Here is a 26,600-nt window from a genome sequence, read left to right as displayed (position 1 = left end):
TACTCTGATATGAATATACACGACTAGGCTACAGTCAACACGAGGTCCACTTTTCTAAAGGTACGTAATTACACGTGTCTTCTTTGTCATCTTCTAGTCAGAAGGCATCAAACTATGTCAATTATTTTAGTCTCTTATTGTAATCCACTCCTTATAATAATTTGCAACTTTTTAGCACTTTCTGGTGATTCTTTAAATATAATAAACTAATATGAAAAAATAATTAACAAATATATGCAGTTAAATATATCCCTACAAGTGTGTGTTTAATTTTTTTTAAAAAAAATTCATATAAACACTTCAATCATATCTCAAGCTTATGAAAACAGTGATCAATACAATTAACAATGTAACAAATGAATAGTTTTTTTTTTTTTTTCTTCTGAATAATAAATGAATAGTTCATAAAAAATAAAAAAATAAAAAGTAACAAATGAATAGATGACATGACATCATATTACTCATTTGGTTCAACTTATTTTCATCCTCAATAAAAAGAGAACGTAAAACTTTCTAAAACATTACTTTTTTTCAAGCGACAAATGTTATTTTATACCGTATACAAGATAAACCGATAAAAATAAGCTCATCCAAATGCACAGAGTCTCACACGGCGGTGCCATAATCCAATAAAAATAAGTTCATCCAAATGCACACATTCTCACACAGCCATGCCATAGTTGCATGTCGGTAAGAAAAGCAAGCACTAAAAAGTATGTAGAGAAGCTTTAACAAGCTAACAAGAGTTTCTATCAACATAATGTGCCAAAATTGATAGGAACTCTGTCAAATCTGGAATTCATCATTCTTAACAGACCTTCCATGTGTAATAATGAAATAACAAATACACAACTGAAATGCAATGACAGACCCTCCATGTTCAAAATCTAACATTTCACTTGTAAATGGCAGGTTAAATAATCAAGAACAGCAGCAGAAGTACAATTACAAAGTTATGCATACCATATCAAACCAAACAGCAGCACCTTTAATAACTTACCTACGCAAAAATGAGTGCTGTAAACGTTGAATCACAAGTTATGCAAAACTATATGCCATTAAATCAGTGGTTTAGTACTTTAGTTACTAGTGAAAATTCTATACAAAGTTTTGGTTCAAGAAAATTTTGTCAGCATTGTAGCTGTACTAAAAGGAGAATCTGGAAACTTCTTCATCTTCATCCTCATCCTCATCTATAGCATCTTCATCATCAGTAAATCTCTCATAATCATCATCATCATCTTCTATTTCTTCATCTTCCTCATCCATCATGGTTTTACTCCTATCTCCTTTGTCCTTCAGACCAGTGCTCAAGACAACAGTTTCTCCCCCAGATTTCTCCATATCCTTCCTCAATTTATCCAAGTTCTCCTTCCTGCGATCTTCCTCCAAACGTTGCTTCTCTGCCCATCTCTTGTCAAGATCAGCCCTGCACAAACAAGAATAAGCAGCAAAAGTAATAAAAGTTTGATTATTTACTCTGATCATTATGGTAGCAATAGCATTGCCAAGCAATAGAACTGTAACAAAAAAGCAAGGAGAACATTTATCAAATTCAAGCTATACTTATAAGTTTCCATGTACTCCTCGGCACTTGCTTCAATGGCCTTGAAGAAGGCGTCTATTCCAGCACCAGAAACAGCAGACACACCAACTGACCGTAAATTCTTGTAGAACTCATCCAGCACAAGGGCAAGGCTCTGAGTTAGAGTTGATGTGTATGAGCTGTCTGAACTTACTGCTACGTGAAAGGCCTCAAAGTCATCCATCCACTGCATGCACATCAGCATTCAAGACAAGGATATAAATACAAAACAAAATCTGCTCGTATATATATGCAAGTTAACTGGACGATAAAGGGAATGGAGAAAAAATTAGTGTCCCAAGCAAAGGGTGAGAAAACAGCTGCAGAATCAGATTTAGACCATCAAATCAAATACTTGGTTTAAAAGAGGCAAAAGGAAGAGTAAAATTTAAATTTTCAGAAAATATGAGAAGTGGAGAGACTTAAGGATGTTTACTTTTTCTTTCTTTTTTCATCATTTGGCTTTGAAAAGAAAGGAGCAAAAATATTTAGAATAATTTTAAAAAATAAATAAAAAAGACTAACCAGCTGAGGTAGAATTCCAAAATAACCTTGGCAATCAAACATGATAGAAATGAACATTATATTTTTCTGTTAGAACCACTAACAAAATTTGGCATGATAGAAAATGCACAGCTTTGTGTAATACAAATTCAACCAGACTACAAAGATCCCAAACACTAATGAGTTTACCCTAATTTAGCTTCTCAATGCACCAAACAGACTGGGTACCTGAATAAGTCATTTTTTTTTTAATATAGGGTAATCAAAGTTTTATTGAATAAAAAATACATACAATGAACACTACTTAAAACAATTACAAGTAACTCAAGAAGAAAAACTGACAGATTGTAGAAAATCAGAAATGGAAATATGTTGTGTGAAACCCCAAATTCTAGACCACTGAAACAAAGTCCCAATTAGTATATAGACTTCAAAAGATCTAAACATATTGATATTAATATTACTTGCTTGACTAATGAAATTGTTTGTTTGCACTTTGGGGTTTAGTTCCAAAGGTTCACCAACCTAAAAAAATGTTCAAAATTTATCAGCAAACAGAAGCACCAGTACTTTTTTTTTTTTTCCTGTTTCTTGTAAGTAGAAAGCTAGAAGCACAAGGGTTTAAATAATGTAACTTCAACGTAAATTATGTACTTGAAGGGTCAAGTAAAAACAAACCTCCAAGGCAAATTGATGTTGAGCCACATCAGTCTTGTTGAATGCCAGCACAAGAGGCAACCTTGTCTTGTAAAGTATACTACAAGCATATAACATATTGCTCATGAAAGTAACTGGACTTGAGGAACGAGGCGTATCAACTACATAAGTGACAACAGTAGGGAAGGTTGAAGCAAAAGCTTCTGTAATAATAGCACCAGAAGCAGACCAAGTAAATATTTCAATTTGTCCAGGAGTATCCACTAGAACATAATCAAGCTGATCTGCTCGCTTCTCGATAACAGAAACAACCTGATATAAGGCATCATAAAGATCATTATACAAACAAATACTTGGTGAAAAATGGAACAAACAATAAATGAGAGTAAAAGATTTTGAAATGAGAACATAAACCAATCCAGAGATATATAATCACCATAGAGTATCCATGGCTGAAAAGTGCTTGGCTTATGCATGCAAATTAATAGATATTGAACCAGAAGTACAATCTATATGCTTAAACCAGCCAATTCCAATCTAAACTTTTCTCCAAGAGATTTCTTCAGGATGTTTATTAGTTTGATAGTCCAAAGAGGACACTTATAAATGGCTGTAATACCACCCATTCTATAGGTCACAAGACTCACAACCAGGCCTCATTAATGGCAAAGGTGAAGCTGGACGTGCTAAGCAATTGAGTTGTTCTAACAGTTTAATATACATCTTTGTATTGGTAAGTTACATGCACAATCAATGGGTATGAAAACATGACAAAACCCTCCACCCCATCATTGTGAGAGGAGGAAGTGTCAATTGAGCTAGAACTCATAGGCCAGAATAACAGATCTACTCTAAAGCAGATATTTGACATGTAAGCTTTACCTCATCAAACTTTGTAGCAAACAAGTTAAGTGATGTCAAAATTCCACCATTAGGTCCTAGATTGTACTGCTTCATCACTTCCTTATACTTCACAGTGTCCCTTATATCAATGTTAGCGCCAAATGGAAGTGTCATCACTGCAGGGTCAAGGTTCATCACATAACCCCTAATATTCGAAGCCTGAGTGTGGCAAACCAGCCGATGAAGAAACGTTGTTTTTCCACTCCCTAAGAAAATCCATATAACATCTTTCAGTCTTTATCTCCAAACTGTAAACATACCAAAAAGTTCCCAAAATTCCAAACCCATATAAATCAATGAAAAGACAACCAATAATACTTTTAAACAAAACCAATTAGGGTTAATTTAATCACCTGCCATCCCTACAACAATGATGATAACTGGTTTTCTCTTGAAGTTGGTTGACGAAGTCCCAGCCTGCCCAGATGATGATCCCTCAATATTTAGCTTATCCATTGTCTCAGCAAGCTCCTCTTTTTCTTTACCCTTTGCCTTTGACACAGATTCAATCAATGAAAAATCAGCACTGTGCATCATCCAACTAACAAAATTAAGCTAAATCTATTCATCAAAAAAAAATTTAAGCTAAATATTACTTTAGTCAGCGACTACAAGTGTTACAGAAAACCAAAAAACAAAAAATCAGATACTGAATCTGCGAATCATGGGTTTATATATATTTAAAAAAATTGGGACCTGAGCCAGCAAACCTAGATTCATATATACCTAGGGTGCAACTACTGGCATTCTTTCAAAGATCTTTTCCACAGTAAAACTAAAATAGCAAAGCACTCAAAAAGCACGCTTCCCTTTGTTTTCTAAACAACTAACAGAGAAAAACACAAAAAATGAACTAATTTAAAGTAAATAAATAAAACACTCAAAATGTAAAATTCTACACTTTTCTTTGTCTTTGTGTTCCTATTACTTTCCTTTGTTTTCTCAACCACCAAACATAGATAAAACACATGAAAGATGAACAAATATATATATATATATATATAAACGTGCTCAAAATGTAAAATCATACACTTTCCTTCATTTCCTAAGTTTTCTCAACAACCAAACAGAGATTAAACACATGAAAATTGAACTATATAAAAAAAACAAACTATAAAAACAAAACTGACTGAAAATGTAAAATTCCACACCAACAGATTAGCATATGTAAAAACAAACGAAAAAATAAAAATAAAAAGAACGAAACAAACAAAGAGGGGTTGAGTGAGAATAATTACTTGAGCGGCTGATGAGTCAGAAGAATCCATTTGCATTGCTGCAACTTCCTCCGATGACTTGACATTCAAATTGTTGGGATCAGAATCAATATCCATTTCCAAAACCCTCGATTTTCAACCTATTCCAGCTCTGCCATGTCAAACAAATTTAATGCAATAATCAAATGAGACAGAAACCGTCGCTTTGAAAAAAAACAAACAAACAAACAAAATTTAGAAACATATATAGCAACTCTTTTTGCGTAGATTCTAGGCTTCTTTTATGGCCTGTTTGTAAGTAAAAAAAAGGAGGGGGAGTAGAGCAGAGCGAGGGAGAATAATTCAATTACCTTGTTTGGAAGTTTAAAAAAAAAAAAGGAAGAGAGGAGTTTGGAGGGGTTTCAACCACCTCTAACCCCTCATTTTTAATTCCCCAAATTGGAGAGATCTGGAAAAAGAGTAGAGTAGATAAATTATTGACTAGATAAATTTCCGAATTTACCATTTCTAAATTAATAATAGACTAATGTTGTAAGTCTATTTTCAAATAGGGGTAAATTTATCTATTTTAATCATTTTCTCTCCTCTCTATCCTAATTTTTAAAACATACACTAGTGAAAACGTAATACGGTTGATTCACTAGTGTACTATTGAACAGAGTACCGTCACCCATTGTTACTAAGAAACTGAAAGAAACCTCAAAAACGGAAGAAAGGGGAGAAAGTGAGGAAGAAACAGATGTAGAAATAGAAACAACTTCCAAAACGAAGGGGACTAAACAGGAACAAGAGGAATCCACCGAAGAAGATCCTTCTCTTTCTCTTTTTTCGGAAGAAAAGGAGGATCCGGACAAAATAAAAATGGATGAAACGGAAGAGATCCGAATGAATGGAAAGGAAAAAACAAAGGATGAATTCCACTTTAAAGAGACACGCTATAAAAATAGACCCATTTATGAAACTTCTTATCTAGATGGCAATCAAGAAAATTCGAAGTTAGAAATATTTATTTCTTTAAACTTTTCTAACTTATAAATTTATAAATTTTAAAAAGAAAATAAAAATTAATAAAAAGATTAGAAGAAGCGCTAATTACTCTATTCCTTAAAAATATCCAAATAAGGTAGAGGGAACTCTCCTCTCCCTCTAAACTTCCAAACAGGCATTACTATCAAAAGGAAAGTTTTAGTATAATTGAAAATGTGAAAAAAGAAAGTCTTACATGGAACAATTACAAAGTATTCCAACAAAGAAAAAAGAAAAAAAGAATCTAAGCTTTAAATCAAATTCTCACTTCACATACAAGAAAAACGAACTTTCCCTTTGATTGGGAACAGAGAGAGAAAGATTGGGCGTGTGAGTGTGACAGTGTGTGTGGGTTTTGGTTTTTTTGGGAGCAAAGCTTTATAGGGTTTTTATTTTATGTTGAAACTTAAACGACGTCGCTAGACATAAAAGTAAAATTGAGAATGAATGAAATCCTAATTAATTGCAGTTTTTAATAAAATTATTAAAACGTTTTTAAAACCAAAAAAAAAAAAAAAAAATCCAAAACCCTTTAACTAGTAACAACGTCGTCTGCCTTAGCTCAGAAGAAACAAAAACAAAAGTACAACAAAACAGAAACTTGAAATGGGTTTTCAGTTTTCACTGTTGCCCTGTTTGGTTGGTGAGAAAGAAGGTAGAAAACCAATAGAAAGTGGAAACACATAGAGGCCCACAAACAACAGCGAAAAAAATTCCAAAAGTTTCTCCACTTACATTCCTTCCTTCAACTCCTTAGCAACCAAACAGAGTAATAAACCCAGCAAACTAACTAAACAAATAGTAATGATAACTAACAGAGATTGCATGAAGTTTTGGCCTTTGCAATGAAGAAATACGGTCAGGTTGTTTGTGGCGGATACCAACAGTCCAAACTCCAAAGTCCTCTCTCTCTTAGTCGGCTCGTCGGGTTAGGGATTTAGGCAGAGACAACGTGGTTCAGGGGTTTTGGGGAGGTTTTGTGCAGAACAGATTCATATGGGGATTCAAAATAGTAAGTTAGGAACGGTTTGAAAGAATTAAGGAAAGTAGCATCTCGAGTTTTTAAAACTCGAGATCCATATTAGAACTCGACTGCTAAAGACTCGCGTCGCGAGTGGAAAAATGCCACATAGATCTCGAGTCTTTAAGACTCGAGTTTTATGCAAAAAAATTTCACCTATAGTGGCGTTTTTAAGCCTTACAGTGACGTTTTAAAGCCCTATAGCGGCGTTTTCCTGGAAAAAAAATTTTGTAAGTACCAGGTTTAAGGAGTCCTATAGTGGCGTTTTTAATCCCTATAGTGACGTTTTAAAGCCATATAGCGGCGTTTTTTACAATTTATGGAAATCGAGTCTTTAAAACTCGATTTTCAGGTCAATTTTTTTTCTCAAATCGAGACTTAAAAACTCGAGTTCCATCTTGGAACTCGAGTTTTAGATACTCGAGATGTTATTTTTCAAAATTGTTTTGAAACTTGACAATTAACTAAATTTTTTAATATTTATTGTTATTTAAAAAAAAAATTCGGGTTTTGGGTTTTGGATTTTTTTTTTTTTTTTAATTAGCGCTTTTATAATTTTAAAATAAATAATTAAATAATAAATTTATAAATTAAACAAGTACAGCGGCCAAAGTTTCACTAAGAATTCCTGACCCAAAAAAAAAAAAAATTTGTCTAATTTGATTGAGGCGGCGGAAAGGAAAAATATAGGGCAAGAGATGCTAACCAGAGAAATAGAGGAGACGAAAAGGTTCTCAAAACTCAGTAGACCAAGGCGACACTACTCGTTGCCTGTCTCCCTGCCTGCCTGCCTGCCTCGCTCGCGCTCTCTCTCTCTCTCTCTCTCTCTAAAATGCATGATAACATTACACTTTATAGTTTATACCAACGCCCACTGTTTTCTCGAAAAAAAAAAAATAATAATAATAATAACTGGCCTCACGTCCAATGAGACTTTTTTTTTTTTTAGTTTAATATAATTTTTCAATTTGAATTTATCTATTGTTACATATAGATTTAGTACATATGATTTTTTAGGGAAAAAAATGTATTAAATGTATGTGTATTAATTTTTAGATAGAAAGTGTTATGAACAAAATTTCTTTGGTAAATTATGAGTATTTTTTATATTTTTTGAAATCATAACTAACTTTCTGAATTTTCTTAATACTAATTAGAAGTTCGTACGTTGCACGGTTTTATGAAAAAATTTATAAAATAAATGTATAAATAATTATATATTTTAATAGATCAATAAAGATAAAAGAAAAAATTATCAAGTGTAAATAATTATCTCACTAACATAAGGGGTAAGATTTCTTCCTAAAACTAAATTAAATTGATTTCCAAATTGAATTTTAAATTAATAATTATTTTTAAAAAAATGTACTAAAAATTTGATAAATCTAAAATTAATATAATCTTGATAATATTATAAATTAAAATTAAATTTGATAATTCAAGAATACACATGTAGAACAGCTTGATAATTTGATGTAACATAAAATTCAACTAAGAAAATTGTTAAAATTAATCTATTAATTCTAACTATATTTAATCATTAATTCTAAGACCCTAACCCTAAGCATATAAATTAGATCAAAGCTAAGAAAATTAGTTTAAACAAAAGGAAACCAATACACAAAACCTAATCAATTTAATAAAAACAAAATACAAAAACAAAAAATGAACTTTTAGAAACTTGACAATATTTTGCACGATTTTATGAAAAAACTTATAAAATATATGTATAAATAATTATATATTTTAATAATTACTATAACAAAATAAATACTAATTTGTTAGTGACTTGAAGTATTGTTAAAAATAATATCAATGATTAAAAAATGTTAGAAGTATTTTTTTTCCTTTGGAAAATCTTTAAATACTTATTTGTACACTATGTTTTTAGAGTATCCTTGTTCTTCTTTGTCATTGTTCTTTATTAAAATCTTTAGACATAGTATTATAAAAATTTGCCACTTTTAAGAGGTAGAACTATTCGAAGAATAATAACCTTTAATTTGTTCTAATCATAGAACCTATCATAATTTTTGCTTCCAGTATGTTGCACAATTTTATACATAAATTCATATAATACAAAATTTATTTGAGAAACAAAAAGAAAATGAATAGTTTGAATTGTAAGAGAGACACTACATGTAAATGAAAAAAAAAAAAAAAAATTGTAGAGCTATACATATAGATTGCACACCTTTCTTAGGATGCTTGGACTCTTTTATGACAAACTTGGAAAACAAAATCAAGAAAAAAATTAAACCAAGTTTAAAAAACAAAAAAAAAAAACAAAAAAATTGAACCATATAGATTGTAAAATTGCATATGAGTCTATGACCATTTAATACCAGGCTTTAAAATACTTTTTTTTTTCTATAAAGAGCTATCATTTCCACTTTGATTTACTACTTTAGTCAAATAAGTTCCATAATCGCAAGGAAAAAAAAAACCTATTTTATAATGATGGTCCAAAATTTTGCAATTTAAAACCAAAAATATAAAAAGATTAATGAAGAATTTGTTGGGAATAGAAAATTATACTAATAATTAGCAAAAAAAATTAATTAATGTTGCAAACGGATACATAATTCTATGCACACTTTACATTAATAAATGCTGATATTCAAAATAAAAATAAAAAGTAAAAAGGGAACAACATGAATAAATCATACTTGACAAAATTTATTTCATTTTGTTTGATAAATTATATAAAATAAATCCTATTAACTTAGTTTTAGTGTATTTAAATGATCTAGAAAAATAATGAATCATATACTTTTGAGCCTAATCACATCTAGCTAAATAATAAAGCATTCAAAATATTGAAAGGCAATTTAAGTTCATATATGCTTGCATGAGATACGCATCTATCCATAGTAGCAATGGAAGTCTCATCTTTGAGATGAAGAATCAATGTAATGCTAATAAAAAATAAAAAATAAAAAAAATAAATAAGAAAAAGAAAAAGAAAGAGAACGTGGTTGATAAATTTTTTTTTTCATATATATAAATGATGCAAAAATTCATATCTAGTTAAACATCTAGATGATGAAAGACAACCTGCAAAATGACAAATTTAACAAAAAGAAAAACACGGCTAGGTTCTTAGTTGCGCTGACAATAAAACAAAATGTATCACAGATAATCAACAAATATTAAGCACTAAATCCAACACTACTTTCACTCATCATCCTCATCATCATCGGCTATGGAGTTAAAAGCATTCAATCTCTCAATCAATTTGGCCTTCCTTTCCTCATATGAAAACTTCTTCAAGTCAAACCTCTTGTGTTCCTTTGGAGGCCATTTTTTAGAATGAAACTTAACATTTATTTTAGGAAATTTCTTACTCATACAATTATATCTTCTTAAAAATTGTTATTTTTAAATTTCAGAGAGATATGTGTTATTTTTATGATTTTTTATTTTTATAATTGTTAGATGTATATGAAAATTTTGTTTATTTAGAAATTGTAGGGACTCGATTCGTAACGACCCCAAGATAATATTGGGCTTATACGTAAAGAGGGTCCAAACAATATCATTTGTAGAGCGTGGGTTTGAAAGGCTAGGCCTTGGTCACCGGACGGTAGTTCGGTTTGGCTTCGGTCAGTGAATCTCGTCCAAGGAGTCTGGGGAGCTCTACGCTCTTCTTATTCTCCTTGTTTCTAGGACACCATGGCTGGGAGGACGGGTTGTCCCCCCTCTTCTCTCACTGCCTCTCTTATCCTTTTATACGGGCATTTACCCTTTTACCAGCGTCCACGTGTAAGTTCAATTTCCTAGGATTTAAGACTTGTCATGTCAGCCCATACCTAGAGTGGTTGGGGGGAGGTTGCAAAAGCTGAAGAGTATGGTATTGTCAGGTGCAGAATGCTTTATTGTAGTACTGTCAGCCTTTTATTTGTGTTGTTTCCGCACTGTGATCACTCTTCCTTTTAGGGGCATTTATGGCATGCCGAGCAGGAGCTCGTCTTCGGCCATTTCCTTAGACCGTCCTTGACTCTCATGGTGCGTCCTCGGCCCTGTATCTCCTCGGTGCAAGCCTTGGGCCTTAACATGAAATAGGCTGGGGTCATAAACTCTCTGGCCCCACATAAATATATTAAGTTTTGAAATTATTGTATTTACTAAGAAATAGCTAATATAACCTTTTAAAGATGAATAATTATTTTTCATTTTGAAGAATAACTATTCATAAGAAATGATTATTCCTTGTAATAAAAACATAACCAAATTAAAGAATAACTAAACCATGTAAATAACTATTACATTACAACGTCTATTACAGTTTACCAAACATGCCTTAAGGAATAACTATCACAATCCTTTTAGAGAGGAATAATTATTCCTTATGTTTAAAGAATAGCTATTCATAAGGAATGACTATTCGCTGTAATAAAAATATAACTAAACTATTAAGGGTACGTTTGGTAGATCGTAATAGACATTGTAATGTAATAGATATTCCTATAGCATAACTATTCGGTTGTTTAGTTATGTTTTTATTATAATGAATAGTTATTCCTTATGAATAACTATTTTTCAAAATGAGAAATAACTATTATTTATCAAAAGTATTGAATATTTATTCCTTCACTTTATGTAATAACTTTTTAAATTTTTTTTTCTAAAAAACCATTAGATGCCACATCTTCAAAAGGAAAGAAAATAAATTTTATTTGTTGTTAATTATTAGCTCTATTATGAACACCCTAAAATAAAGTGCATTTTAGGAAATTTGACTTAAAAATAATTTAAATCACATTTTTTTTATACTCTACTAAACTGTGAATTCATATTCAGGATTCTATTCCTAAATAGTCACCAAACTAATGAACAATAATAGTTATTACATTCCAACTTAATGTATTCCTTATAATACTTATTCTTATTCCTATGTAATAATCATTACAATGTACCATATGTGCCATAAATAGCTAACTCATATAAATAACTATTACATTATAGTACTTATTATAGTCTACCAAATGTGCCTTAAGTTTGTAATTATTTAGTCAAAAGTCTTGTTGCTTAACCGACAATTTTTAGTATTTATAATATAGATGTTCAGGTTTCAAATCCCCATCCATTTTGTTGTAATTATCAAATTATAAAGAAAAAGTTTGTAACCATCGATATAGTTAACAATTTTGTTGCCCATAGCTACACTATTAAGGATACTGATTTATTTCTCAAAAAAAAAAAAAAAAAAATAAAGGATACTGATTTGTGACTTTGATTTAATACTATTTATGCATAAAAATACATTAAGTTAATGGAGATTTGTAGAAATTTAGATGATTTTTCCCAATTTTTTTGTGTGTAGAAAATTGTTATGTCTATAACACTTTTCACAATAAATTCTAAGCGGTTACATTATTGACTTGGGGTAAGTATATAAAAGAGAAAGAATTTATTCTTGTACTTTCTTTATAACTTTATAAAAAATAACAGCTAAAAATAATATATAAGTAAAATTTGGTTATTTATTCAATCAAATCATATTAAATTGACTGCTAGAGCCTGTAGAGAATTTCATAAGTTTGTTTACAAATAAAGTATCTTTCCACTTTTCCGCAACTAATAATTCCATTCTCCATTCTCCATTCTCCATCCAAATAAATAAAAGATTCAACTAATAAGCAATAGTAATAGAAGAGTTGTCATATCAAGATTTAACAATTCATTTTCAATATTCATGAATATGATATTTTTTGCAAGGATTTAACTCATTTTAGAGAACATAACAGCCAATGATACTTATAAAATCAAGTAAATATCAAGAAGACCTCCCCTACTTTCGTTGGTATTTAATGACAAAAAGTAATTTAAATGATAAACTCATATCAAAATTAGTAATAATTTTCAATCTATAATTTGTTGTGAAACTGGACAAAACATTATATATATATTTTTTTATACCAAACTCAATTTCATCAAACTACATCTTAGACAGACCCAGCCAAAAAAACAAGAAAAAAAGAAGAAGGAAAATTCAAACCGATTTAATATTTTTATAATCAAGACTAAAAAGTAAAAGCAAAAAAGATGGGCAAATTTTGCTATAAAGGAAGGCCCAGTTCGCGTAAAAGCCCAGCAGAAGAAACTCCCCGAACTCGCAACACTATTTAATAATTGTCAAAAAGGACTCACAAAACTCAAATACCACCAAGCAACAAAGAAGACGAAGACCAAGAAGAAGACCAAAAGCTCTCCACTACACTGCACTCTCTCTCACCCTTCAGCCTTTCAACCACACCACTCTCTCTCTCTCTTTCTCTCTCCAATTTCTAGGTTTTTATTCAAAATTCGCCAAGCTGGATAGACACAGAGCAGACCGTTACTCCAACAACAACAACAACAACAACAACAACGACAACAATAACCACAACAATCATTACGATTCCCAACCCTATCGTCACTCTAGAGGTCCTTCTCGCTTCTCCGATGGACCTCTAACCAACAACCATAACCGTCGTAGCCCTAATAACTTCCGCGGCGGTGCCAACCACCGCCCTTTCGAGAGTCCTCCTCGCCTCTCCCCCGGCTCCGGCGGTGCCGATACCGGACCCGGGGGATTTCGCCCCGCTGGGTTTAGGCCCATGGGCGGAGGCGGAGGCGGAGGAGGAGGAGGTTTCGGGTCTAATAATTATGATGATAATAACAATAATCATCAGCAACTGGCGCCGCTGCCGTTGCCGCCACCCCTTTCCGGACAGAAGCGAGGGTTTTCTTTCCCCGGCCGCGGAGGCTCGCCAGGTTCGCCTTGTTCTTTGTATTTATATATATATATATATTTTTTTTTTTTGTGTGTGTTAACTGTAATTGTAACTGTGGGATTAACTGTAAAGTTTGAATTGAATGTTGCTTATTGCGTGTACTTGGTGCTTGTTTAACTGTTTATTTGATTATTTATTTATTGCTAGGGGTTATGGTGCAGTACTGTACTAATTTAGAGTTAATTAATTGTTGATGGATATGGGGTTGGCTTTTTTTTTTTTTTTTTACACTGCTTGGAATCACATGGTTGATCTTGTGTCATAATTGATTTTATGTACTGTGAAAACGTATGCAAGTGGGCCATTCAATTATGATTTGTGAACAATAGAGCCAAGAGCCTTATAACTCAACGATTAAAGACGTCTAGGGATGCAATATTGGATATTTTTAGAAGGAGAATTAGTATCACAAAGACCCGAGGAAATGTATGCATCTTAATTTTGTTAGTTAATAGGATCTCATGGTTGAATTAGAAGGAAGAACTATTTGCAATCTAGTGGGTTGGTTTGGTATGAGAAGTTGTAGGAAAGAGTATGTTACAGCATTTCTTATTTGTGATTTTTTTGTTTGTTTTCCTATTCTTTGCCCCATCTTGTTGTGTGTTTCTATGTATACTTGGAATCTTCATTGGTTTATTTTTCATTCCTGTTTTGTTTATGTTTGTATTGGATTTTTCAGAGCAATTTGATGGCGGTAGTTTTGCCAAACTTTTTGTTGGATCTGTTCCCAGGACGGCCACCGAGGAAGATGTAAGTCAATCAATTCATATACAAAAAAAATGGTTGTTATGCTATTTTTGCCCTGTTATCGTGTTATTGTTTTATGTTGTTGATGTCAAGCTTATTTTGATGTCAGATTCGCCCTCTGTTTGAAGATCATGGAAATGTTATAGAGGTTGCATTGATTAAAGATAAGAGAACAGGACAACAACAAGGTACGTGTAGATGCTAATTTCTATGAAATAATTGTGATCTGTACCTATCTTATTTCAGGTCATCTGAGAGGCTGATGGGAGCAAGTGTAAGCTCATCTTTCGTCTCAGTTTGTTTTGCAACAAGTTTCGGGCTTGTTGGTTTTGGTTGCGACCCTTTTTTGTGTCCGTCCTGTCAAACAAGGAGGAGGCAAGATGTGTAAACCTACTAAAAACCAGTTTTTGAATAGCAGTTGGGATCTTGGAAGAGAAATAGATCCTGCTTTTGCAATAGTGGCTGCAGCGGTGGTGGCATTACCCAACAATTTTTGTTTTTTTTTGTAATGGGAGTGTCTATTGCCATTACTGTAGCTTGTTTATGTCAGGATGTTTAGAAGTGCAGCTATTGTACAGAGAATAACACAAAATACTTGGATTATTGCTTTTGAATGGAATTAATCACATTGTAATTTCCAAGAGTGTGGGTTTTTCATATCTCGGTGAACCTGGGAGTTCCTTCTTTAAAATGGTGTGGAATGTCTTACATCAGTTTTTTATATTAACTAAGTGAAATGGTTCTGAAGTTGGATTGTCTATCAGAGATGGATGGCAGTTAGAGGTAATGCCTAATGGGCTGTGACTTGTGAGTGTATTGATAACTTGCCCGAAAGCTACATTTTGAATTACGGACCTGTTGCTTGTGTGAGGGATGTCTCGTGATTATCTATTTTTGTTGTTGTTTCTATTAAGCGAGTGGATTCAATATCTTTATCAGCTTTGAGTATCTCAGAGCTGAATATTTGGCTCTTTTTGTTCATGATCATGGGTTTGCAGTGATGTTAATGTGATAAAAAGGCGATCCATTTCGTGTTTTATGTGGCAGGTGTGTGATGGTGGTTTGCTATGTTTTTGTTGTCTTAATAATCAGAATATGTGGGTGTCTACTACTTACTTACAGGCCAGCCTTTTTCCTTAGTACGCTTTGAGCAATGGTCAATGTTATTGAGTTGTTAAATTTATGGGCTGTTTCTTGGACACCGCCATTTATGCTTGTAAATTTGTGTGGTATTTTGATACCGAAGCTTACTTGTGCGAGTATTTTAGTCAGAAACTTTGGCTTGTGGGGTTTCCTATCAATTTTATCTCTTCAGTTGTGTTTTGCTTGTAGTAGTTTGTGCAATGAAGGATTTAATAAATTAAGCTATCGTGAGTTCCGCACATGGCAAGCGTGTAGTGATGTGGAGTTGTATGTTCAGTCTTAGAATAAAATGCGATTAGGTGGTCCTTCTTCATTCGTTATTAGAATCTGTGGTGTTACAATTTACTTATTAGACAGCGTTGTGCATAGATCTTTAAATATTGGTCCACAATATTAATTGAGTGGTTAGACGTACGTGCCATATGTTGGAAAGTGCTATTTTATGCTTGTAAGTTTGTGCATGATTTGATACCAGAGTTGATCGGTTATTTTAACTTGGTTTGTGGGTTTTGCTACCTATTGGATACCTGAGGGACATTGTCAAGTTTTTGGTTGCTTTGTGGTTTAAATTCTCTCTGTTATGTAATGGCTGCAGTGATCTATTGAAGCCCTTAGGTGAGTGAATGTAACTGTTGACAAAATACTTGGTGAAATTAGGGCCTCAATGAATCCCTAACACCATTAGCCGATATCTTGCAATCAACGCTTTTGGATATTCTTCAGTGAAACTTTATTGTTTTTCCTTCTGTTTGTTGTCAACTTTGGGGTTCATATGATGGGTCAACGTGTGGAAATAGTTTCCGAACTTGCAAATTCCCGGTATGTGGAGACCAACATATTGGTTAATGTTATGATGTTCACGTAAATTTTTATGTTGTTGATTTGCACATCAGGTGCCATAGTCTCATTGTTGGATTCTTGCGTTGTTGATATCTGTTGGGTCTGTTTGGACTTTTAAATATGTAGAGCTCAAGTATGTCTCCCATGATGATTTAACAAGCGCTCTATGGTACAGTGGTGGAGCTTTGGTCAATTCTTTCTGTGATTGGGGTTTTTTTTTTTGGGTTCTGCAGTAGATATAATGTGTGTATGTAGTATCCATTGAATGTATGTTTTAGATTTAAAGGTAGCTGCCCCATACTTTTTGGACCAAGGCTTTCTTCTTCTTTTTGTTTCTGTTATTGTGGGGTTATGGCCAAAAAAAATAATATATATATATATATATATTGTGGGGTTGAAGGAGCGTTATTGGCTTAACCAAGATTTACACTGCCAATACAACTGGGGAAGTGTATTTTGTCCAAGTTTCAGATTCCATACTTGCAAGTGCAGACTTGGTTTGGTTTTAAGCTACCCGTTTGATAATGCCAATATTAAAAGATATTTGCCTTTGAAAGTTTTCCTGTAACTTTGGTGCCTGTGACATTATTGTATTTTTTATCATGAATTTTCTTGATTTAATGGCTGATTGTTCAGTTACTGTGTAATTCTCTGTGTGTAATGCTCCATGGTTGTTCATTCTAAAGAATTGGTACAAAGAGATCCTTGTCGCCATGATTCCTGGATGCTTATTGACTTCTTGCCCCTAAGATTTAGTTTATGTTGTGGCTAGTCTGTTTCATATCCACTCTTACTGGTTGTCTTTTCAAATGCTTTTTGGTTAATGGATGTGGGCTGTGCTATAGAGTACAAACTTTACACAGCCTATTGACCTAAATAAAATGAATGTGAGCACTCTAAGTTATGCGTGTAGGGTGGGGATAAAGTTTTGTTGAATTTTTGAATTTTGATTAGATGTTAGCATGATGGAGCAAAGGAAGATGTGCTGTTCTGAGAAATGCAAGTGACTATGGTGAAAATATTAGCAGTTCTAGTCGTCTTCAAGAGTACATTTCTGTTTTGTATGGTTCTTGTGAGTGGTCAGAATATGATCCTTCTCCATCTTGATATGCCCAAAACCCTATGTGCTGAATAATGGTCTGTTTGTTGATGTAAACATATTGGTTTGATGTTCAGGAGCATAAGCGAAGCAACAGAGTTATGATCTGTATATGATGAGTTCTTTTGCACCTACTCTTGCCGATTCTGTTTTTTGACTCTCAGGAGCTTATTTTTAGCTAGTTCTGTTTCTTGACAAATGATTAAGGCTTTGGAGTCGGGTTGTTTCTTGTGTGTATGTGTTTTAACATAACTAATAGCTTTTAGATTTCTTATTATGTATCTTTGTGGATGAGTTAACAATATGTATTATTTAGATTGAGCTAATTTCTTTAAATGACTCAATGCTTGGATTGCACAAAGAAGTGTAATGCTTGGAAACCCTTAGTCCATTATAAAAATCATCTTCTCTGTTAGATTGTATGTATAAGCATAATGAGGCTTCACGGATTGCAGCCGCATTATGGTGTTATGATAATTGCGTATCTTGGCAACATGGATATCTGTTGTGCTTAGTGCCAATAATTACTGCATTGCCTATTTGCTTCAACTCTGTTTGTCATTGGAAGAAATGAGCCAAAGAAGAATGTTGGGTGATTGCATGACCAGGTGCCCTGGGCTGAGGTTTAATTAATGTCTGCTTTTGTTCCAGAGAAGTAGTTAAATTTAGAGATTGAATCTCTCTCTCTCCAAGCAAAATATTTGGCTTCTGTGTGATCAATCTCCATTGTTGCACACATAATTCCTCGTTATCTTTTTCCATCATCAGTATTAATGAATATTCCTTATAGCTCGGTTTTGAGGATTTGTGCTCAAAGGAAAGCAGTAAATCTTTGACCTGCAGTGTGGAGTTCAGGGTTTTTTATTTTTGGGGTGGTGTTGTGAGTTGATTGTATATGTTTGCCAGCTTAGGCATTGTTAAGTCTTTATTTGTTGGGATGTATCTGTGCTATAATCTTTAGCTTTCTTGGTTTTGTTGCGAACAATTTGATGGATTTCTATTTAATGTTCAGCAGTCTTGTGACGGAATGCCATGCTGTGAGTGGCAAAGATTTTGATTTTGTGATCACACTTTGTCAATTCAGTATTCTTTATTGTTATTGAAACATTTGGTCTATTTTGTAGTAGTCAAACTACTTATTTATGGTTTCTACTTGTAATCTTATTCCCTCCAGCAGAAGCTTATAATACAAAGCTCTGGAATTGATATTAGCCTCTATGTGTGTGTGTGTGTTTAAGCTCTCAAATTTGTTGTATTTGAGATTGTTAGAAGGGTAGAAGTAATGTTTTGAAATCAGGATTAAAAACTCTTTGCTTATGCAGGCTGTTGTTTTATAAAATATGCGACCTCGGATGAAGCTGATAGGGCAATAAGGGCATTACACAATCATCATACTCTTCCTGGGGTGAGTTTTCTTGCTGGAATAATTTCCAATCTTGTATGCAAACTAATTTGGCGTAGTTTCACACACTCATTTGTTTTCCAGGGAGTGGGTCCTATACAAGTGAGATATGCTGATGGAGAACGTGAACGCCTTGGTAAATTATTTGTAAATTTTATTATCTATTCATAGAAATTGTGCCTTTTCATTTTATGTATGGAATTGTACTAATAAAAATCATATTTGGGTTTGTTAGACCAATCAAGTTATTTAAAAGAAATACTGCACACTTGCACTAATTGTGGCATATGATGTTTGTGCAAAATTGGAGTGTTTCAATAGCAATGTTGTTAAAAGTGCACCTAGGCACGCTTAAAGCTCAAAGCCTTAAGGTCTAATTGCTTTGCTTAGATTAAAGAAACTCATGTAATGAAGCACACTTCAGGCATGATTTTCTGGTGCTTTTTGAATAAGCACAAAGCATGTTTGGGCATTTTTTAATTATTATTATTATTTTGCTATAATTTTTTTGAATTATTAAAAATAATTGCTTGATCTTGAAGGAAATGACACAGAGCATTGATTTATTATACAAAACTATTCTAAGGTTAAGATGTTTGTACTTCACAATTAATTCTTTATTTACATACCAAAAAGACATGGACCAGGATAATTTATTGTTGAGTTTTGTGGTCATTGTCTTTTGATCATAGCTAACACAGTCATGTGCTTCTTAAAATTATGTTTGAATATATGATTAGGTTATTATCATATTGTCTTTTTTTTTTTTGGATAAGTATTATTATCATATTGTCCATGTAACTGAAATAACTTACATTAAATTTAAACTTACAAATGTTGTACAATTGCACAATCCATTTGAGTTAATAGGCAAAATATGTTACTTATTTGAGTTTATTAATTTATTTATTATATGTTACAAATATTTTTATTAGAGGGTATTATACATTATATTTGAAAAATGTTCTCTTTACTTAAATTAGGCACGCGCTTGCCTTTTGCACTTAAGCTCTGCTTGATCCTTTTACCAACACTGCTCTTTAATCTTTTGCTTGGATGGGCTTCAAAATTGTAGCCTATGTTATAATTTTTTAAATTCCTAAATAAGAAAAAAAGGGGTAACCTATTGCGTGAGGGAATCCTACAATAACAAAGACCTTTATGTTCTGTTCTCCAAAGAAACACTTGAGTGTCATGTTATGGGATTGTGTTGGACAGTTAATATTCCTTTTCCTATATATATATATATATATATATAAGATTTTAACAGGGGGACATAACTTTCTCTGACTCAAAAAAAGAAAAAAGAAAAAAAAATAGGTTCATTGTACTTTTTCTTCTTTATTGGTTTTGCTTGTACACATGGAATGTTGATAAGGGGAGTATTATTAATTAGAAGTCTTAATATTTATTTATTTTTGTAATAAATTCTCTTAGAATGTGTTACGTTCTACTAGTCAAACATGGAAAAAGCCTGGGACATAGTTCACTAGCATTTTGTATTCGTAATTAATGGGGTTTTGAACGTAGATTGAGCTATGTGAGTCTGTCTTCAGACATGTTAGTATGCATATTATTTTATGTCTTCCCCCCCCCCCCCCCCCCCCCCCCCCAAAAAAAAAAAAACCCTTGTATTGACATTAATTTTCATTATATGACTAGAAGTATAAATTGGACATTCTTGGGGGAAATATTTTTCTTAAAGGTTCTTTATGCGTGATTGTGAACATGCATTTGTCTTAAAAACCATCAAATTTTTCTATTGCTGAAATAATTGCTTTATGTGGTAGGTGCGGTTGAGTACAAATTGTTTGTAGGATCAATGAACAAACAAGCCACAGAAACGGAAGTTGAGGAAGTATGTCAATCCATCAATTAAGCTGTCCTTTCCTAAGATTAATACTTCATATGCAAAATTTTTTCTCAGCTTGACATGAAGGAAACTTAAAACTCTTCCCTTCCAAATTTTACCATATGTAGTGTAAATTTAATTGGAAGTTTCTGTTGTTTCATATCTAATAATTGATGATGTCTTTTATCAGATTTTTTCCAAGTATGGCAGAGTAGAAGATGTTTACCTGATGCGTGATAATATGAAGCAGAGTCGTGGTGTGTCCTCTAATCTTATCCCTTTTTTAGAAAAAAAAAATGGTTTGAATTGGTTGAAGGATTTCTGACACTCAATTCTTTTGCTGTATTATAGTATCCCTTATTTATAAATTAAATTTTAATTTGATTTATATTTGACTAAGATAATTTTTATTTTTGATAAAAGCATGTAGGAATTAGATTAAAACTAGAGGTATGGTGGCCATTTGATTAATTATGTTTGTAAGAAAGTATGAACTGGTTGATATTGTTTGTCTATTTTTTAAATTATAATAGCAGGGTTTTTTTTTTTTTCCTGTAAAAGCACAGCACATATGTTGTTTCTTTTAAGTGTAGTGACTTAAAAAAAAAAAAAAATTCCTTTTCATAATTTTTTTGGTCTGAACAACCTGAATGCTCCTTTTTTTTTGGTTACTGATATTTTTGTTTCACTTATTTTGTAGGATGTGGTTTTGTAAAATACTCTCACAGAGACATGGCAATGGCAGCTATAAATGCTCTTAATGGAATCTATACTATGAGAGTTAGTGTTCTCTCTTTACACCTAGTAATATTCTGTTTTCAGATTATCTTATTAGAGCTTATGGTTTTTTTTTCTGCTTCTTCTTAGGGTTGTGAACAACCGTTAACTGTCCGCTTTGCTGATCCTAAGAGGCCTAGACCTGGAGATTCAAGGTTTTGATATCTAAACCTTAGCTTCAGTTTTTATCTGCAATTGCTTTTTATTTATTTATTTATTTAATTTTTTTTTGGGGGGGGGGTGGGATTTGGGCTTTCTCTTTTTTTCTTTTGCATTTGGTCAACCTTTCTTATGTTGGACTTTGGCAATGGAGGGACCTGATATATTGTTGTTTTTAAGTTCAGCTTCTACTTCACATTAACTTTGGACTAATCCTATCTATGTTGCTCACAGATGGATTCCCTAAAACCAAATTTTGACTTTTTTTCAATTTCTCTTTTTCAGGGGTGGTCCTGCACTTGGAGGTCCGGGTTTAGGTCCTCAATTTCAAACATTAGGGCCTAGGTATTTCAAACCTCAAACTTCATCCCCCCAAACCTTTCTCCACATACTCTAGTGAAATTTATGCCTTATTTCTTCTTGCTTTTGGTATTGTATTTATCTCTGCTCACTTCTATTTTCATGCCCCTTGGCAGACCTTCACAAAATTTTGGTGACCCTATGGGTGATCGAATTCCACCTAATGCTTGGCATCCAATGAGTCCACCCAATGTAAGGCCACCTTCTAATACCGATTTTCGTGGCTTTGGGGGTCAGTTCCCTCCTAGGTCTCGTGACATGGCATTGCCATTGAATCCGGTAAGAAAAAAATTTGATTCTTGTTAGACCGTAGTGTGATTGCTTTTTTTAGGAGTCTTGCTTCTCTGACTAGGTATACTGGGATAGATTGTCTAAATGATTTTTGGTGACTTAAGTAGTTGGTTTCCAAAGAAAGTCTACTGCAAACTACAGAGTTTCATTCCCCTCTGCCCAAAAAAAAAAAAAAAAAAACAAAAACAAAATTTAAAACGGTCTAGAAAATAATAAAAATAAAGAAATTGTACTGAAATACTATTTTATTTTTTGCCTCACTGCATTTAGGCATGAGCTATTTACCCGAGTGTTGGGATAAAAATAAACTGTGTGCTTGGCTGGTCTGTTACTGCTTCAATTTTTTTTGGGGTTTTATTTTTTTTCTCTGCAATGGCTTTACATAAGTTTAAGGCCTCCCAACTCCAAAACTGATATTTTATGGTTCACCTATGATGCAAGTGTTCTCTAAAGACCGGTATGAGGGGCATTTAGCTTTCTCTCTCTTCCTATAGTTAATCTGCAGCTTATGTGGCCTTTTAATCATGAGCAATGCTATGTCCATAACACTTTCATAACAAATCCTAAGTAACAAATTGTTATTTGCTGTTACTGGTGGACAAGAAAGTAATTTCAGTGATAAGGTTCAAATTAAAACCAGTAACAACCTGCCACCTAAGATTTGTTGTGAAAGTGTTGTGAAAATGTTGTGGACATAACACTTCTCATGATAGCACAGATTCTTTGATTGGATAGTTTATTAATTGTGTTTCCATGTTCTGTCTGCAATGTAGTTTCTTCTTATTCTATTTTCTTACAATGTATTGGTTACATGTATCTTTTTTTTGGTATTATTTCTGTAATACTGCAAGTTTCTTTTACTAACTATTCTTGGAAAATTTTCAGGGTGGTCCTTCAAGTGGCTTTGGTGGCCCTCCCGATGGTTCCCTTTTGGGACAGGCAGTTACATCATCTTCAACATCGCAACAGGTATATGATGTTAATTTTTTGTCTTCATTGTCTACCTGGTTCTTCCAAAACAATCAGTAATTTCATTCCAAAATTTTTTCAGAGTTTTAACCAGTCTAAACCTCAAGTTCCACCGGTCAGCCAGCAAATGGCACCATTCCAGAAGCCTATGCAGTCACCACAGCACTTGCCACCTTCCCTTCAATCACACCCTCAAACTCCAGCATCATACTCTCAAATGCAAACACCGCTTGCATCACTACAGCAGCTTGGTCAGCCACAGCTCCCTCATTCTGCTGGTCAAACACCCTTCAGTCAAGCACTACCATCACAACATTTACTTGGTTTGGGTGGACAGTATTCTGTTTCTCAGCCTCAGGTTCAGCAGACTGCCTCTTCTGCGACAACACTACAGGCTCCTTTGGATGTTAACTTACAACCTCATTCTGTGTCTACTGTCACAAATCAACAGCAGCTTCCTGCTCCTGTTCCGCAGCAACTTCAACATCTTCAGCAGCCTCCTTCTCAGTTAGCTCAGATGTTGTCACAACAGACACAAACTCTGCAGGCAAGCTTTCAGTCGTCTCAGCAAGCATTCTCCCAATTGCAACAACAGTTACAGCTGATGCAACCATCAAATCAGCAACAGAGTTCTCAGCCTAATAAACAGCAGGTATTCAGGATTAGAGCAAGTGATTGGTTAGGTATGCTGGAAGCATATCGTAATTGTTGGAGAACTACATTTGTGCTATCATAAGATTAGGAGTTAAGAGTACTGCTTAAATGATAACTTGATTGTCTTATTACTTTGTTAACCTGTTTTAAATGAAACTTAGTATTTATTCATATTGCTCTTTTTTAATCATGGGATGTATTTTTTAAATGCAACCCACTATTGGTGTATCATGGATCTTTGACATATCTGTCTCATGTCTATCATCTGACTGACTGCTTCTGAACTCAAGACTAGTTTCTTTTTCAATTTTGACAGTTTTCATCCTCTACTCATCTTTTCTCTGTAGAGAGATTCAACCTAGTCGCCTCTGTTTTATGAGGCATGGTGCCTAACTGATTGTGCTACCCTTTGGGGTTGTCTGTAGAATTTTATCGTTGGAATGCTCTTTTGTAATTGTTTTTATAAACTCTTAAAGATTGTATGCTGAGAATGTCATTTGGACCTGCAGTCTCAGTGGGGTGGGATTGTACAACAGACAGTGGCCAGCACCCCTGCTACTTCATCAGCTGCTGATGCGCCTTCTGTGAAATCTGCTGCTCCTGCCGTACCAGTAATAAACCAGGCTATGGCTCCTGTAAAATGTAATTGGACAGAGCACACCTCCCCTGATGGATACAACTACTATTATAATAGTGTCACGGGTGAAAGCCGGGTGAGATTTTTATCAGCCTTGCTTTACTGTTGGGATTTGTCCACCATTTATGTGACTGACATTTGCTTAAATGAACTTGTAGTGGGAGAAACCTGAAGAGTTGGTGCTGTTTGAACAGAAACAAAAATTGTTAGTTCAACAGCCTCAAACCCAGTCACACCCCCAAGTTTTATCTGCCCAACAAGTCACACAAACGCAGCAGGTGCAGCTTCCAGCTCATCTTCAACCACAACTCCACCACCACCAGCAGATACAGCAGCCTAATTTCTCATCATCGGTCGGTGCCTTAAACACAATTTTAAAAAATAAATAAATAAAAATCAATATTCTTAATTTTTCCTTTGCTAACTATATAATTTGGAATCTCAGTACCAAGCTTCTGGAGTAACAGGTCACCAAAATGTCCAGGTAAATTTCACCTTTGCAGAAAGATTTTACTTTATACAATGATGCCTTATTTAGAACTAGGCTTTGAAAAGCTAATGGGATCCTGGAAGAACGTGTTTGGTGTCTTGTACCATCTGGAGAATCAAGTGTGTATGAAATCTTTAGTTAGAGAACTGGTCTAACTTCGGTTAAGAAGTGGTCAACAATGTTTATCAAGAATATTTTTTATTTAATATTACTACAGTGACTATACTGTTAAGTAGAGCTTTCCATATGTGGTTCTACACAGATACTTATGTACTCTTGGGATCTTTTGGCTTTGCAGGAACTTGGTTATACACAACTACAGGCAGCACCTGGTTCAGTCAGTGATCCTGCACGTTTCCAACAGGTATCTGTCGTCACATGTTGCCTGTGCTCTGAGTTCTCTCTGTGGCCTCAGTCTAATTCTAATTGTCTGCATCTTCTGCAGGGCTTTCAGGCTTCTCAGGAGTGGATGTGGAAGAATAAGCCAACAGGTTCTAAGAGTTTATTTTTACTTGTCTGATTTTGCTTTGGAAATTATCTTTGCAACCCAAAATATTTTTAGGCCATTGAGATTCATGATTTCATTTTTACCCCATTTTTGGGTTAAATTTGGAAGCAACCATATTACTAGATTTTCCCATCATGGGATTTTAGGTGCCTATGGCTTTATCGAACCCAATTTTTATGAGGTGGTTATTGAGAGAGAAAAGAAGACCCGCAAAAAGGGTGGAGGACCAATGTCCTTTGGGCCAAATGGCAAGGGTGGTTTGGGGAGGTGGGGGTTTGGAATTGATAGTAGTTAATTTCATAATCTATAAGTCAAATAGCATCTCCTCCTGATAAGAGCAAAATGGTTGGGAAAATTTTACCTGCTATTTCTTCACTTCTTAAGATTACAATATATGCACTGTACTTGTCTAAACTACTGACATATTTAGCAAAAAAAGAAACCTACTGACATTGTTATGAACATTTTCGTCTTCAGGAACTTGAGGTGGTGGAGTAGAAATGGAACTCAAGGTGGCACATGGGGAAGAAGTGTAGCTGTTTGGGGATACTGAGCCAAAACACCTGTATCAACTCTCTCGAAGGCTAAGGCAGGCAACTTCTTCAACAAAGGAATGTATAATGCGATAAACAGTTTTATTGAGCCTTCAGTTATCTACTCTTTATTGTGAGGTTTTACTGTCTCACATGAAGTGGCTCAGTGATTTAAGCCCGTGTGCCGTTAGTTCATAGGGCAATTGATTGCCTTCACCGAGTAGTTAGAATGTTATTTTTGTCTAACGTAATATATTGCCATAATCATAATCTTAGCTTAAACTGTACTTCGCATATGCTTTATGAACCTTTACCAATGTTATTAATACCTTACCAGCCGATTCACAAAATGTAATACTGGTCTATATTGACTGTATTGGGGCTCAGGTGTAGTGGTAATTCTGAAATGGTACACCCCGTATTAATCAGTATATAAGTATTTAGTTT

At 33.7% G+C, this 26,600-nt stretch overlaps 2 protein-coding genes across 5 annotated transcripts; one reads left to right on the top strand and one right to left on the bottom strand.

Moving 5' to 3' along the window:
- Positions 1-879: 879 nt before the first annotated feature.
- LOC115950078 (GPN-loop GTPase QQT2-like) lies at positions 880-7,742 on the bottom strand. 4 transcript variants are annotated; one of them, XM_031067327.1, is made up of 7 exons: positions 7,620-7,742; positions 4,888-5,017; positions 4,003-4,141; positions 3,629-3,855; positions 2,768-3,058; positions 1,567-1,772; positions 880-1,429 (listed from the first exon to the last, which is right to left on the bottom strand). In XM_031067327.1, the coding sequence occupies exons 2-7, from the start codon at positions 4,981-4,983 to the stop codon at positions 1,147-1,149; spliced, it is 1,242 nt and encodes a 413-aa protein (XP_030923187.1). In that variant the 5' UTR covers positions 4,984-5,017; positions 7,620-7,742; the 3' UTR covers positions 880-1,146. The 4 variants fall into 4 exon arrangements, with proteins under 4 accessions (XP_030923187.1, XP_030923189.1, XP_030923190.1 ...); XM_031067329.1 differs by lacking the exon at positions 7,620-7,742 and adding an exon at positions 6,709-6,836; XM_031067330.1 differs by lacking the exon at positions 7,620-7,742 and adding an exon at positions 6,628-6,651.
- A 4,234-nt stretch (positions 7,743-11,976) lies between these two features.
- LOC115949848 (flowering time control protein FCA) lies at positions 11,977-26,529 on the top strand. The gene is made up of 20 exons (XM_031067118.1): positions 11,977-11,984; positions 13,011-13,672; positions 14,372-14,442; positions 14,549-14,627; positions 18,844-18,926; positions 19,008-19,059; positions 20,714-20,781; positions 20,966-21,032; positions 21,476-21,555; positions 21,643-21,707; positions 21,997-22,056; positions 22,188-22,350; positions 23,248-23,331; positions 23,414-23,983; positions 24,495-24,698; positions 24,781-24,975; positions 25,068-25,106; positions 25,411-25,476; positions 25,558-25,603; positions 26,098-26,529. The coding sequence occupies exons 1-20, from the start codon at positions 11,977-11,979 to the stop codon at positions 26,103-26,105; spliced, it is 2,670 nt and encodes an 889-aa protein (XP_030922978.1). The 3' UTR covers positions 26,106-26,529.
- The last annotated feature ends 71 nt before the right edge of the window (positions 26,530-26,600 follow it).

The sequence above is a fragment of the Quercus lobata genome, chromosome 6 (genome assembly GCF_001633185.2).
Source record: "Quercus lobata isolate SW786 chromosome 6, ValleyOak3.0 Primary Assembly, whole genome shotgun sequence".
NCBI classification, from domain to species: domain Eukaryota; kingdom Viridiplantae; phylum Streptophyta; class Magnoliopsida; order Fagales; family Fagaceae; genus Quercus; species Quercus lobata.
The sequence above is the reverse complement of the archived record's forward strand: the minus strand, read 5'-3'. Positions and strand labels throughout refer to the sequence as shown.